At 36.2% G+C, this 16,665-nt stretch overlaps 1 protein-coding gene across 1 annotated transcript in view; it reads right to left on the reverse strand.

Moving 5' to 3' along the window:
* The window catches only part of sh3rf1 (SH3 domain containing ring finger 1), a 111,625-nt gene that overhangs the window by 16,645 nt on the left and 78,315 nt on the right, over positions 1-16,665 (reverse strand). Inside the window, exons 5-6 of the mRNA XM_052096038.1 lie at positions 13,351-13,662; positions 2,090-2,200 (exon numbers count right to left, since the gene is read on the reverse strand). Coding sequence (XP_051951998.1) covers positions 2,090-2,200; positions 13,351-13,662 — 423 coding nt within the window. The remainder of the gene's footprint in view (positions 1-2,089; positions 2,201-13,350; positions 13,663-16,665) is intronic.

The following is a 16,665-nucleotide window of genomic DNA, read 5'->3' on the forward strand; positions in this document are numbered from 1 at the left end:
TACAAGGAAGCTGGCTATTGCAGCGATATTCTATGTATATTCTGTATATTTTATTATTATTATTATTATTATATTTGTCTTGTGTATATGGGTGTGCATTTTTTTTGTTCAAGTATACAATTTGTTGGTTATTTTTTACTTCAAACCTGAATATTTGGCAACCTTAGAGGCAGTTTCTGAGCAACTCCTACTTGTTAATCAGCTGTTGATGTTTCCATTGATGGCCACAACTACAGATTTTGCCTCTTGTAACTGGGGAATTGTACCTTAATGAAGGCTTTTTTCATCCATACCACACGAGTGCCTTGGATTTTGTAGAGATCCCTGCAAAGTTTCAACAAAAACAAAGTCATAATCCCTCTGACTGTGACTTTCCAGCTTGTGTGTTGTTTGCGTAAAATTGGGTACTTTGTCTGTGGCAGGTGTTGTGATTGGTGGATTTCCAGCATGGGCTAAACGTCTGGCTGAGAAAGGATAAATTGGTTCCATATGGGCTAAAGCACACATCTGCAAACAGAGTTTATGAGCCCAGTGGCACCACTATTAAAACAACTCTCACTCTGTAATGCACAGTTTTGGTAGTTTTGTTGTTTTAAAGGACTAAATAGATGTACAACAATTGCAGAAAAAAAAAAAAAAAAAAAAAACCTTTCAGTTTGGAAAGATTTATTCATTTAGAATTCTCCTATAATGCTCTAGCATTGCACATGTATAATATCTTTATTAATTTATTTGTCTTTTGTGTTAATTACTTAATGCAGATTTATTGCAAATAGCAAAATAGTCAAAAACAATCCCTGTTTCTAGGCTTACATCTTTGGTGTATTTAAAGTTGATGTAAATTGCTTTGATGCTTTTAAACGTGATCAGGAATTGACTGGATTCAGAAGTGGCCATTACATACCAGGATAAAGGCAGACTGAATGTGAGTTTGCTAAATCAATGTCTAAATAGCTGTTTGGCTATAGGTTATCATTGCCCAATAGCCCATGATGTCTATGTTAGGTCAGTGGAAGAGCAAGTTGTTACATATTATTCAAAATTTACAGATTAGTAAGACCAGGAATTTGCATAAAGAAAGTAAAAAGGGTCTGTTTTGATTTCAAGTTGACTTTAAAATCACCCCGTGAGAGGCAATGCACACTATATAAAAACAATACATTTAAAACAAAAGGAAACGGTACCCACTGTGCACACATATCAATCTCAGCGAGCCATTAATGTCCAGCCTGAGGCAGACACTAGTCCAGAAAATACTGTGTGCTTGTATTGAGGGCTATCAGATGGCAAACTGTCATGTTTCAAAGTTACTGTTTGAGCTGGAATGTATATCTGGTTGCATGTATATGTATATAAGCAATAGAGAGAGAGAGAGAGAAACGGTTTCTTTTTCTGTTGCTACAATAGTGTAATGTGTTTGACACTCAACTGCTAGCCCAAGGAGAATTTCCTTGTGTAGGATTCTCAATTAAGCACTCAGACCAAGCTTTTGCATGAACAACAGCATGAACACACATGCAATGTGTAGAGTTGTGGTTGACCAATATGGGGTTTTCAATGGCTGATGTAGGACCACTCTCTCCAACTATGAATTTAAATGTATACAGAAAAATGAAATCTATCAACTATTAAGCTTAAATTCGTCGTTATTGATTTTAAACGGACACAAGGGGGGACTCCCAATTCTGTTAATTCATTAAAACATATATTAATTTATTAAATAATTTTGCTAATTTGATTATGATTGCATCAATCTATAAAAGCGCAGTACTCTCAGCTCTGATTAACCCAATTTACATTTAAAATCCATTTCGAAGAGTTTAACTCAAAATCAGAATAAGTCAGATTCTTTCTGGGCCTGGTTATTACAGAAAATCTAAAAATGCCAAATATAAGACAGTTATTAGTCTGGCTGATATATTATTCGACCAGTGGTTTCAAGTAATAGGGTTTAGTCTAAGCATTTATATACAGGCAAGGTCTCCTTATACATGCAGGTCAGAAGACTGTAATTCTATTTGTAAATAAAGAGAGGACAATGAAGATCTTTGATATGCTGTGTCACGTTAAAGGACCTTTTAGGACTCACCACTGTAATTGATGCATAGCTGGTATCTGTGGGAAACGTGAAAACTGTCGCTGTGGTGACAGGACTACTAGGTGGAGGAGTAACAATGAGTCCTGTTGTGCAAATGTGAACCTAAGAGAAGACAGATGACAAGGAATGACATGTTTATTAAAACAATTCCTGATACACTAACATTAAGACACAGTAAGATTCTGTTCTGCTCAAGGGATGACACAGAAAGGCATACAACGGAGCAAGATTTGGGAAGATATCACATGTATGTGCACTCGACAATTGATATTAAAACTAACAAACTTGAATGTAAGGAGACATCTGTGAAACTGACTGTACACACAAACATTTACATTGGTCCAATTAAGTTCCAATTCATGTCTGAATTGACCAACATTTGTGGCCTAAAAATGTCACAACCAATGCAAACAATTCCTTGGTGACTTTAGTCACATGTCAAACTACCATTTAGCCTGATTGGTCAGCTGGGGATGCATGAGTAACTAAACTGCTTAATGATAGGCTAATTGAGACCATATGAGGCCCTACGTTTGTATAAACTAACAGTCACAAATCAACAATTAAAAAAGCTTTATGTCCAGACGTTCAGAAAATATTATTAGCACACATCAAAAACAAGACATGCATAGATCAACAAGTGCATCTACCAAGTGGTGTAGTGCATCTTGTGTATTTTATATTAAGTTCTCAGATTTTGGGATCACAGGGATTCACACAACACCTACAGAAATACACACAGTTACAGAATAAACAGAACCTCTTAAAGACAAAACAAACAAGTCAGTATCAAAGAGATTTGAAGGTTCAAAGGGGTGTGTTGAAGAACTTCAAAAAAGATGACATCTGTGCGGACACATTCAATAGCTAGAAAAAGTAAACTATCTGAGAGCATCTTTTCAAAGGAAAATACAAAGTCTGTGCTTCAATTTATCACATTCACTCAGGAAATAGTCTTCATACTAGAGTTGCCAACTTCAGCAGAGGAAAATATCAGACATTCTCAGTTTGTTTTAGGAAAATAAACAACACATTTCTTAGGCTATGTCCACACTAATGAGTTTTTGTCCAGCGAAAACTGAGCTTTTTGGAAACGCTCTTCCAAGTTTATACATTTAAAAACAAAGTCTTAGCACTGCAGTGTGGACAGGTAAAACACAGATGACTAAAAACATAATTAAGTATTTGTTGTCATATGATTCATGTGATCCATTAAACCCAAAATAATCAAAATGGCGGCTCATGTTGTAGCATCGTTGTTGTGCCTGTTATTCACTTTGACAGAGTTGTTAAAGATAAATGTTATTTCATACAACCTTCACATTACATTCCTTCAAAGGTGACGGGATGTTTACTTGGAATAGCTGTCCATCGACAGAACACGAGGACAGTTGCTTTTCTGATTATACATGGAACAGCAATTTTCCCGCATACATAGTAAGGGGATTTAAAAGGGACCTATTATGCTAAATTCACTTTTACATGGTGTTAGTAAATAAAAGTGAGTCGGCAGTGTGTGTACACAACCACCCAACAATGTTAAACGTTCACCTCTTTCTTATATTTCCATTAATCAAAAACAGTGTGTCAAAATGAATGGTTTTCGTTTCTGCTCTAAAGTGACGTCACAGAGCAGTCCTTGCCCAAGACTGGTGACAGACTCCACCCTATTATCATAGATCCTCCCCTGAGTGATCTACACACAGTCCGCCAGTTCTTACTGAACTTGGAGCAGATACAGTGAGAATAATAATGTCTCGGCTTCATAAGCGTCTTAAGTGTTCTGTTGTTGGCTGTAAAAGGGAAGATAAAAGTCTTCATGTACTCCCAGCATCAGAGCCACTGAAGACGCAGTGGACAAATTTCGTTTTCGAAGGAAATGTGCCCCAAAACAAACAAAAATTTGTGTATGTTTGTCCAAATAATTTTAAACTGGACTGCTTTCTGAATAAGTGTCAATATAAAGCAGGATTCTCCAAAAATGTGATTCTCAAGCATGAATCAGTACCAACTGTTCATGTTCCAGCAAATGTTAAAGTTACCATTGTCTCCAATTGTATTCATAGCTGTCGTTATTTTTAGCTTACTGTCTGTATAATTCATAACCGCACCTTTATTATGCACAATAGAGTAAGGTGATTGTCTTTTTGAAAAATATGTACGTTTTCTGTAAACATAAGAGAGTTGTAGTAAAAGTGGAATGTTTACTTGCAAAGAACAGCATATCTGCACAACATATCAGTACCACAAGGGATGTTGTTTGTTGCCAGACTGACTCACTACAGCTGTTTAGTGTCAATTAACCATTCAGAAACATCCTGGTTCATTCGCACACTTGTGGCTTCTGCCGGAGTCTCTCCTTCATCAGTATCCGACTCTGGTTCATAAATATATGGCTTAACTCCGGCATTTACGCTGTCAGTCATATTAGTTCTGATTTGTTGTTGCTGTAATATCCGAAGCACGCGCTGCAAAGACACAGCCCTCTTCCTTAAAGGGCCCCGCCCTTTAGCCGCATCTCATTTGCATTTAAAGAGACCCACAAAATCAGCACGTTTTTGATTCCACCCAAAATGAGACATTTACAAAATGGTATAATAAATGATCAGTGGGGTATTTTGAGCTGAATCTTCACAGACACATTCTGGGGAAACCTGAGACATATATTACGTCTTGTAAAAAGGGGCATAATAGGTCTTCCTTAAGCGTTTTCATGAGTTTCGGTGTGGACAACAAACCGGCAGTGGTTTAATATGCAGTTTTCAAATGTATCCGGATTAATGTGGATGTAGTCTTATCATAAATGTCATTTGACATTTAAGTAAACCATTAATAACAGGTGAAAATTACCATATTGTAAACCAAAACAAAATGAAACGGTCATGGTGTATGCCTGCAGTCCTGTATACAAGTCACTGCTATCATCTTTCCCAATTTCTTCTACATTCTAATATTTAATTTTTATCAATGTCACTTCTATGCAAAACTGATTCAAATTCAATAAATACTAAAGCATTCTCATAAAACCAGCTTTAAATATAGACATTATTCAGTTCCTTTAAATACAGGCTGATTCTGTATTATATGTGATGCAGACAAAATAAGTCATTAAAATTCTGCTCCCAATTCCAAAAGCAATGTACAAATCTATGCAGGAGAAAAAGTGGACCAAAACAGTCCTTATCTGAAAAAATACTTATTTAAAATACTTAATACATAATTATACAAAAATGAAAACATCTGCAATTCACCATCAAGTTTGATTCAATTTCCCGTTCTTTCCTCTTCTCAACGCCTGCAGGATATGTAGCTCTTGAACATTTCTGCATATTGTATGACTGTCCTGGGGTGCCGTTTGTCATTAATGACATTATAATTTTTTCTCTCTCCACATCAGATCCAGATTTAGCTTTGTACTTCGCTTCATTACCCAAAGCCAATAAGCCCTAACAACAGGTTTCACCATCTTAGCCTCTACAAAATTAATTACAATTTATGAAATGGACATAGAAAAGATTATATAAAATCTGTAACAACCAACAATGAGCTTTACATTAAATAAAGAATGAAGGATTCTTGTGTGTGCACAAAGTGGTTCCAGAAAGGATTTAAAAAGTAAAAACACACTTAAAAATTTATGAATTTTATTACATTAGATCATTGATTCTCAATTGATTTTGCCGCAAGACCCAAATTTGACATTGAACATCAAATGGTGAACCAAAACAATAACAAAATTGTTTATCTTAGTAAACAAAAAAATTCTTTAAAATCCAACAATGAACATGAAACATAAAAAACGATTGCCTACTGTTTTATGTCACTGTAAATTTGTTCATGGTTTTTGAATATGGAGACTTGTCAATCAACCTATCATGGTTGGTATCTACCTAATTATAATTCTGTCAACAATAGAAGATATGGGAAGCGTTTTCTCATTTAATTTAAAAAAAAATTGATAAAAAAAAAGGTCTATGTGTACCCGTGTATGTCTCACCCTACAAATACAATTCAGTGTGAGTGATTTGCAACATGCTGGAGGGCACACAAAAACTTAACATATATTTTATTGTTACTCCCATTGACACACCATTTCTAGAATGAGCTCAATGATTTGGTAAAATAAGCAGTGTACAGGGCTGCATTTCCAAAACAAATGACACACCATCAAAGCCACTGGCCTAAAATCACACATTTATATTGTTGAAAATATATATATTAATCTTACAAGGCATCTTGTTTGGACTGTTGAGTCCAAACTGCCTATTGAAGTAACTTATTGAAGGAACTGTTCATAGTAAGCTTCATAAACTGGGTTTCTATAGCCCATTAGCTGCAAGACAGCCTCGCATCAATATGCACAAAAAGCACACGACATTTGTCTCTGGAAAAGTGGAAATGTGTTCTCTGGCAGACTGATAGAAGAATATGGGTTTGGCGGATCCCTGGAGAATGCTACCTGCATGAATGCATAATGCCAACTGTAAAGTTATCGCGTCATATGAGCGCGAAGCGATCATCTGTGTTCCGCAACTGCTTTCAGGTCCTTGAATAACATGTAATGTGTGAGTAAGGTTAATAGTTTATCCAGCAATAAGGGCACTGAGATGTCTTCCCACAATTGATTATTCAAGAACTGCATTACTTCACAGAAAAATGCTAAAGAGGGTGACCAAATCCTAATGATTTATCACTAGAGCAGTGTACTGGAAATATATCTCGTTTTTGAACATATCTCAGTTATGTGTGTTGCTGAAAACTCTTTGTCTATTGGTTGACAGTGTCTTTGACGGTTCCTTAGGAAAATAAACCATGGTTTTTATAATAATTTATATTTGTAGTTAAACCGTAGTAACCACAAAATTAACCATGGTTGCTATAGTCATGGTTACTACAATAATACTATAGTAAAACCATTGCTATTATATTAGGCAATATTACTGTAGTTAAATCAAAACAATTTGTGCCAAAAAAACATTACTACAGTCATTGTTACTACAACATTACTATGGTAAATCCATGGTTTCTGCCAAAAGACCATGGTTATTATAATCATGGTAACAAAAATATTACTATATGAACTGATTATGTCTCTTTTCTATATTGCAATGAATGTAGGGGGAAAAGTGGCTCTTTGAAAAGCTAAAACTAAACCACGAGAAAATTGAACTAACACCCCTAATTTATATTTTATACTTTAAAAATGAACTCGCACTATAACATTATAAATCGTATATATAAGAATTACTAAAATAATGTGAAAAGTGCGCCCTTCAAAGCTTTAGGGGTCCTGTTTTGCGGACCCTGCGCTTTCCAAAATTTGAGAAGCCATGATCTAAAGACTTATGTACTTCAAATGTTGTAGCACCTGTTTGGGAAGGGCCCTTTACTGTTTCAGCATGACAATGCCCCAGTGGACAATGTGAGGTCCAAAAAAAGTATTTACTAAGTCTGGTGTGGAAGTACTTGACTAGCCTGCAAAAAGCCCAGGCCAGAACCCTATTGAACACCTTTGGAATGCTGACTGCGAGCCAGGACACATAACAACATCAGTTTGAACCATGTCAAGTAGGTTTCTCATATTTACCACTTCTATTCACTTCAAACCATATTCCTAGCCCTTGTTCCCTACTCTCATCTCAATCTCATCCTTCCAAATGGCCTCTTCCTCAGTTTTTCCTTTCTCTCCCTCAAACCAGAAGAATATGAGGGAGCAATTGTTTTTGTGGTTTATATATTCCATGTGTGTCACAAAAAGCTTGTAAATCGATACATCATTCTTTAAAGAGAACATAACTTCTACCATACTGTAGGGGAATCACTTTACAGGCATGAACAGCCTTTTATGAGATCTGGAGTGTCTGGTTAATTATTAGCACTAAAATGGCTAAACAGGAATGTTAAAAACAGCATGAGAGAGAACGTGGGCATGCAAAAGAGGGACAGAAAGGGAGAGAGAATGATAGAGAGGCAGAGAAAAAGAATGGGGGATTGAGCCAAACTATTTTCGGAAGAGTATACCACCATACTATGTTTGCAGCTCTTTCTTGGCTTGTTATTTGATCAGACTGCCAAATGTTGAGACATTTTTACACAAAATTGAATATGATACCTGGAAGCCAATTGTTGAACTAAACATGCAATGTGACAAGGTAATGTGACAAAAATGAGCATCCTGCTGTTTGAAATGTTTGAGGAAAATGTCCTACCATTTTATTTTTGTAAAATAGCTAGTATTCAATCATAAACATATTACAACTATCTAAATTTATATTACTGAACATATAAAAACATTAAACATTAAAAGGTGCCACATTACAGGTCAGTCATTTGAAATAAAATGTTGTTAAAAAAAAAGACACTGAAACATCATCAAACAGAATTGCAGTGAATTGCTGTCTGCAAGAATAAAGGTTATGAGAAACACAGAGAATAAAATAGTGAGTGGAAAGAGAAAATGATGGATGAAATAATAAAATGGATGGAAGAATTTGCTGCAGTACATGAAAGGTAAAGGGAAAAAAACTGGGACAAAAAGGAGAGCCTATTTATAGACTCATAAAAACAGAGTGCATATGATAAATATTCTGGTTACACATACAGGAAATTGTCTGTGTCCTGTGGAAATACACTGGGTAGTGCTACAAAACAGAGGGTTTGTGTATAAAACACTGTCCTGGTTTCATATTAACACACGTTTATGTGCAATAACACTCACATTCATTAAGTATTAACACTAGTTTACAAAAAGCACGGCTTATGCTTCCTCATTCCATTGGCACAATGAATTCACTCTCATAAAACACTATATCAGGGTCAGTTTTCAATACACCCTGCCTGAACTTCTCCTTTACTAACATGAAAACAGTTCCAAAAGCATAAAGATACAACCGAAACTATGACTAAGGTATATCGTGTCTCCTATTGTTTTCAATGTTTTGTGCCATAGAAGTGTGGAATGAGGACTTTACACAAATGCAGAGAGGTTATCAGGCAGGTGACGGCATTAGTAGAAGGCTATCATTGAAAAACAGTTATTTTTAGCAATTTTCAGATTTTTTTTAAATGGTTGTTGTTGGAGTGGGAATCAGCAACGACTTGGCGATATGATATCAATATCTGTTATACACAACTGTGTTCTTTTTATCATTACACAAAAACTCTTGCAGTTTAGCTCTATGAAGAAACTGTTCAGACATCCATACAAAAGAAACCATTTTAGACCTGTAATCTTAGCTTGTGCCAAGTTTGATTTGGTCAAACAGAAATAATGTATTGTTCATTGACTAATGCCGCAGTACGTTTAACACTTGCTCTGAGTGTTTGTCAATCTTTATTTATCCCCTTAGGTTAGTGTTAGGTTACAAATATTAATTTGTGGCATTAGTGGTGTCAAATATCATGATACTCTAAAATATAATTCATTTCTAACATTTCTAGTTCGTATACACTTCAATACATAATCCCCCCTCCCCCCCATTTTATTTACAGAAAAAAAACCCACATGGGGTTTTGATGTGGTGGAGCACTATCACGCATCATTGATTTCCAACGCTCTGACAGCTTGTTGGACTTTGTGGAATGAACGGGGGGGGGGGGGAGTACTGACAGAATAGGAGAGAACAGTGAGCTGGTGTGGAAAAGCATCAGGGCTCTTGAGTATGGGCAGGATGTTTGACACAATGCTTTTTCCTTTCCTCTCAAGCTATCATTTGCAGTTGTTTCACAAATTTCATAATTTGACATTTACCTACTTATGTGCATTCCCTCAATTTTGTAAGACAACAAATATTCTCATAATCTTAACATACAGACTATGTTCAAAATAACAGAAGACCATACTATTTCTACTGTTCCTGCAGTTAATGGCATTCACAGTATGTGAATTTTCTATTTGCACGGAGTCCCTGAATGACCTACTACATTTCACAAAATGTGTAATACACAACAGAGCATAAAGCAGCATAAAGGACTGTGTCCTACAATGAAATGTGCATGGCTTGACCTTTATTTACAGTGTGATGAATGAACAAGTAATTAAAGCTGTGGTTTGTGACAGATTATTTTATTAGACCTCCAAAACTTTAATTAAAAATCCTCAATAACAGTTTCATTTCCGAGATGACAACTCACATGCAGCATGATTAGGTAATGTGAGGTAATGTGACAACAATCAGGCATACTGTACTACTATTTGAATTTTTATCATGAAATACTGCCTACAGTTCCAATTACCGGTAGTATTTTTAAAGGATACTTTGCATTATACAATGTATCCTCCACAGTATTCAGTAAATAGTAAGCTAGTATTCAATTCTGAACATTGACAATGTCTCTTTCTATGCCTCCCCTTGAGAGATTTATTTGAATGAGCTTCAAGGTCAATCAACTGTGATGGTCACACTATATTAATTATGTTTGATCATCTTAATTATACCAACAGTACCAGAAACAAAAATAACAACAAACATAGTGATATCTACTGAAGAATGGCTTTATGACTTCAAGGCTGTCAACAGCACTTTTATCTTGCTCTGCTCCTTGAAAATTGGTTGTTTTTTTGGTTCTTGTCACATATGCTTTTTGAGTCAGATTAGAGTATTAGTGAGAGTAAGATTTAAGACCCTTTTTCTTTAGTTTATCTTTAAATACAACTTTGCATATTCTTTTGAACTTTGTGTTTGTTTGTGCGTGTATGTGTCAGTTGCTAGTGTTTATATTTGGGAGTTTAGAGCATGTGCACAGATTGGTAGTCAGAGGGTTACAGATTGTTGGGCAAACTAATAAAGCAAAATCTCTTGCAAGGTATTGTTCTGTATCTTGTGTAATTTGAAGCCAAGCAGTTTGGAGGAGACACTGTTATTTATATCCATAAGTGAATGGAGTATAAAGTGTTCTGGATGTTTTAAGATGTATGAAATGTATATGCTGCCTTTGGTAATGCTTGCAAATTTGATCTGTGATAGTAGTACGTCTCATGGGAAAATATCAAGACTTGAGAATCATCCTATATTTGATACCTGATGTGCTTGTGTCTTCATGGTGTTATCAAATAAAGTATTAAAATGTGTGTGTGTGTGTGTGTGTGTGTGTGTATATATACACTTGGGCTGTGTAACCATGACTACAGCTGGAGGCTCTCATCTCCATGAGAGGAAGAGAGAAGATGTCCTTACCTGCACTCAGTATCCATATTTATCTATATATATATATATATATATATATATATATATATATATATATATATATATATATATATATATATCATACAGAGAGGAAGCATGGATTGGGAACAGAACATTCAGAGTTCACTGTCATGCTAGAATAATAACCATGGAGAGAGAGAGAGAGAGAGAAGTTTCTCCCCATCTTCCTCTCCTTTCTATTTTATACATCTTCACTGCCAGTCAAAAGTTTTTGACACACTTGACTGAATGTATAAATGTCATAAACTCATAAAAAGGTGTATGCTTAAATGCTTGTTTTGGAGACAAAAGAATTGGGTCTACATGTGCATTTCTTCACAAAACAAAAATTTGAATTACTATAATTTAAATGGATGAATTGGACCATACAGTAAAGTAAAAGGGAACACATGGGATGTCCTCAAATACTGTCTAAAAAGCACACAGATTGATACCTCTAAGTTGTCTGAGAGTGCCCAGACAGTGCAGAGCTGTAATCTTGGCAGGGGGTGATGACGTTGAAGAAGTTAGAATATAAGACATTTTTGATTTGTTTAAAATCTTTTGTCACTGCATAATTTCCACACTTCTATTTTTGTTATTGCATAGTGTTGTGGCTTTACCATTATTCTAAAATTTGGAAAATATTAATAATAAAATTGAGTACAAAACTCCAAACTTTTAACTAGTACTTTAGCTTACCTCATGTTTTCCCATCACAATGCATCTATTACGGGTGTGAAAATGTATCGATGCATCATGGTGCATCAATCTATCAAAGAAATTTTGATGTATCGATTATGGAATTTAAGAATAGATTATCATTACTATATTAATACCAAATGTGTCCGTCTCATATTACACAAACTTTTTCAGAATGGACACGGAGCGACGCATACGAGATTGAAGGGAAAGAAAGCACACTTTGAAATAAAGAAAGTTTATGCTCCCAAGTTCCCCACGCAAACCTACAGAAGATAAAATTGATGGATGGATTTCGGCTTTATGTGTCATTATTCAAAACTGTCTGCATCCTTTAGACAAAAATTTATTGTTGTTGCCTTCTTCCCCGATTGTGATGTATTATGTTAGCCTAATAGCCTGCTGCCTATATGCATAAAATGTGTTATATCTCAATAAAACAGTTAAAACATGATTAGAACTTAGCCAATGCTGCCCACCTATCACATTTAAGCTGTGAACAAGAACACTAATTCATTCTCTTTATACAGTAGTTATTAGTGAATGCTACAGGGAATAAGGAGTGATTTCAGACTGTTCAAATGGGAACCAGCTGATTATGGTCACCTGTGATTTGTCAATGACACATGGCAAACGCGAAAATATAAAGACTTGTTAGTGTGCTGCAAACAGTCCTGCATGAAAATACGATTGGATTCTCGTAAACGAGCTTGACAAGCGGAGGTACCTCCATTTTGCCGCCTCATGCCTCTCACTATCGTAAAATGAATAGGGAATTTGTTTATCACATACCACAACCGCCTTTACACACTATTAATAGACAGTGTTTTAATCAATGACCCTGCTCGATTTTAACATGGATCTTATCTGCCTGACATTTCATCTTTAATTATTGGTGCAATACTTTAACATTACATGATATGCAAGTCTATTACGCTTATTTAACAGTTAGTTTACTGTCTGTTTGTGCGTGTGCATCAAGTCATTACGTTGCATCAGACATTATGTAATACTGTATTTCTGTCGGATATCTATTATGCAAGTAACATATGTACCACATTATGTCTATATGTAACATTCATATAATTTAATGCATTTTTGTTAATATATGCAGCCACGCATATAAGCCAAACCTCATTGGTCCTAAATGCATCTGTGACTCTATTGCTCAAGTCTGGTGCATTTCTGTGCAGTCTAAATTAATGATTAGTAAAAAATATTTTTTCTGCATATTTTTAATTGAATGATGACCAAATTTCATATTTCATGATGCATCGTAATTGTTAGGTAAAGAATCATAATCAAATTGAATCATTGTCAGAGCAAATCGTCACACCCCTTGCACCTATCCAATCAATCACTCACCTGTGAAGGTGCACTGGAAGAGAGGCCTCCGCTGAGCTCTCCGATTCGGGCCGCAGCTGTGGGGTTGGAGGAGCTGACCAAAACTGGGCCGCTGATCTCCATAGAGTGTCTCTGGGGTGGAGGGGCCAGACAGGGTTTATGGGACATAGTCAGGGAAGTGAAGGAGTGCCTCTTCTTACTGTTCTTCTTTTCCCCAGTGGTCTTCTGGGAGCCATTGGCCTGGGGGCTCGAGGAGGAGGGCCCTTCACTAGAGTCTGCTACACCTTCTGATGGCTTGTCCAGTTCTATGAGCTGGCGAGCTGCACTGTTGAACTAAGAAAGAAAGAAAGAAAGAGAGAGAGAGAGAGAGAGAGAGAGAGAGAGAAAATACACAGTTTTGTTTTTATTAGATAATACTACTTGTTTACTCTATTTGCTCAATTGTAAATTTTTTGTCATGCCAATTAAGGAAATAAGAATTACTTTTAATTGAGAGAAAATGGCCACTTTTTCTTTAGAGCAGAGAGATGACAGAAAATGGAGTGGGAACAAGAATGGGAAATGTTGCAAGACAGATTCAAACTCACATTGCCCACTTCCTAAAATAGCTCAATATGACAGCATGTGTATTAACTACTAGGTCATGGCTTCCACAATTCCTTTAAAAATTATATAACGAGAAGTGGTGCAGATGACTAGTGTGAATTAATAGAACGAATCCCTGTTACCATGACCATGTTTCGGTTTCCCAATTTCTGCAATTTTGCCATGCCAATAAAGCATTTTATACTAGTTTATATGAGTGAGTGTGAGAAAGAGAGAAATAAGTGCAGAAAAGGAATTTATGAAGCAGGCACAACAACAAGGTGAAGGACAGAGTAAGTGATGAAACTTTAAAGTCCCTGTGAAATGCCTTGATGAGCGCAGTTCGATTTGGAGTTTTGATGTATTTCCTATTAAAACAGGAAGTGGGGGCAGTGATATGTCGAACGACTCTTCCCATTTTTTTAAGTAGCCAATATGCTTTAGCTTAAATCCACACACACATACCCATTTCCATCATGTTGGTTATGTCAGAGCTGCTTACCAGGAAAACTTGAGAAGCTATCTCAATACCGGCCAGTTTTTCCAAATAACTGTGAACCAAATGATCATTTAACTACTAACATTAATCCATAACTAGCCCACAAATGCACGCAGCACATTGTGGTCTTTGCTTATGACGAGGCTTGTGCCATTAATGCATATGAATGAGTAACAAGCAAAATAAAAAGATAATATATGCATGTTTTCAATCACAATACACCAAGCATAAGGAATAAAGAACACTTACTCTAGCTGAACATCCCAACAAACCTCCGGCTGCACAAAAATAATAAATTTACTACAGCAACTTTCCTCACCTCCAGCTCAAGTGTTGGTGTGTCTCATTCAAAAGTGTACATGCCTATGCCCTATTCCCTACAAAGACAATAACCCTCCACTGTGAGCGCTTCAGATTGCTGAAAGGTGATAACGGTCAGTCAGAACTCACTTAAGCAATTCTCATTGGAAAATAAGCTGTTTGGAACAATCCTGCAGCATTGATTGTGCTGCTTTCAAAGTGCCCTGTGGAGGCATGATCAACGGGCAAATAAAACACAGCCAGAAGCGCTGAATAGTAGGGGGAGGGTGCGTTCTTGTTCTAAAAAGCATTTGATTGGACAAGGTTTCTCAACTTCTATGTGATGTCACTGATGTACCGGAGTCTTTTTAGCCAGGAGAAACAGCAGATTTAAAATACTAATATCTTCTGAAAACTAATCAATTGAATGTTTAGAATTACACCAGCATATACAGTAGTAGATTACCTTAAATCTAACAAATGTGGAATAAAAGGAGCAATCCTTCAATTCTGATTTCACTGGGTTTTCAAGCAACAGACATAATAATAAAAAAAGATTCAAAGAACACACAGTTGAATAAGTGAGATCATAATGGGATCTGCTTAATTTAAATGGGCTACAAGCATCAACAGTCCACATTGGAAAAAAGCAAGAGAATAGAGAGAAGAGATCAGTTCAATGTGTATTCTCTTCTAAGGGATTCTATTAGTGTCAGTGTACAGTATGTGTACAGAATATGGTGTGCTGTGTGTGATGGAACTGCAGGCCACGTCCTCTTTCATGTGAACCTACAATCAAAGCAGGCGAGCAGAAACGATCCAGCTAGTGACGGAGCAACACACATTGCCACTGGCGACGTCCTCACTGCCTACTTCTACAAATGAGAGCAACCAATCAGAGCACTCACATGAAGAACCCTGGAGACCTGCAGGTGAAGACATTCATCTGCAGGTCTCAGTATAGAAACACACTGATCAAGACCAAGAGGATAAATTGAATGCTGCTATAGGTAGAGTGCTTAGTTAATGCATTCTAGTAATGTCTTCATTTTTCTTTTTAAACATAGCCTATATTTTATCTATTAACAGTTATGCTCCGTACTTTATTCTAACTTTGTGTTTTATGTTCTACCCCAAATAAATAAATGGTACTTTTGAAAAATATGTTTAAAATGATGAACACCCACTTGTGAATACAACAGTTATATCAGTTGCCTCGTAAAGGCCGATTTATTAAATATGGAGGTGGGCGCACCTTCATGGGGGCTGCCATGTTGCACAATTTTTATCAGAAGTCCCAATGGTATCTGGCTTAACTATTAAGGAATGCATTCATGATGCACACACAAATATGTCTGAAATTAGAGTATTTCTTCAACGGCATTGAAAATCAAACTTTTGTTTTTAGGTGTAGGTATTAAGTCAAAGACCTCCGTCATATCAGCCATCGAGATGGTCACATAGTGAACGTTAGACAGAAATGACACGTTCAAAAATGATCAGCATATCCAAATAGAAATAGGCTACTCCGACGGAACAACAAATCCCAAAATTAAAACAAGAAAATCAGAACAAGGGGCCTAAAAACTGCTGTAACTTCAAGGTCATATAATACTCTCTGAATGGAAATTACCATAAAATAAAATCTAGCAGTCTGCACTAAAATGTCAATATCTAAAAGACAAATGTTTGGATTGTTTAAAACCACAAGATTGCAATTACAATAAGACAGGAGTTACCTGGCTGCATTGCTGGTCTGACAAAACAATTGTAAACAATGGAGAATGTGACAACTAGCAAAACTTCTATGAAGACAGCACCTTACAAATGTGAGTTGAATGTTTTTCCATCACCCTTGCTTTGTGAACATGTTCATTATATTATATATTAGTGTTCAACTGAGTGGCAACGCAGCACTTGCATTTGAAACGTCACTTCCATCAGCTGTTAAA

Source organism: Xyrauchen texanus, chromosome 28 (assembly GCF_025860055.1).
Source record: "Xyrauchen texanus isolate HMW12.3.18 chromosome 28, RBS_HiC_50CHRs, whole genome shotgun sequence".
Taxonomy (NCBI): domain Eukaryota; kingdom Metazoa; phylum Chordata; class Actinopteri; order Cypriniformes; family Catostomidae; genus Xyrauchen; species Xyrauchen texanus.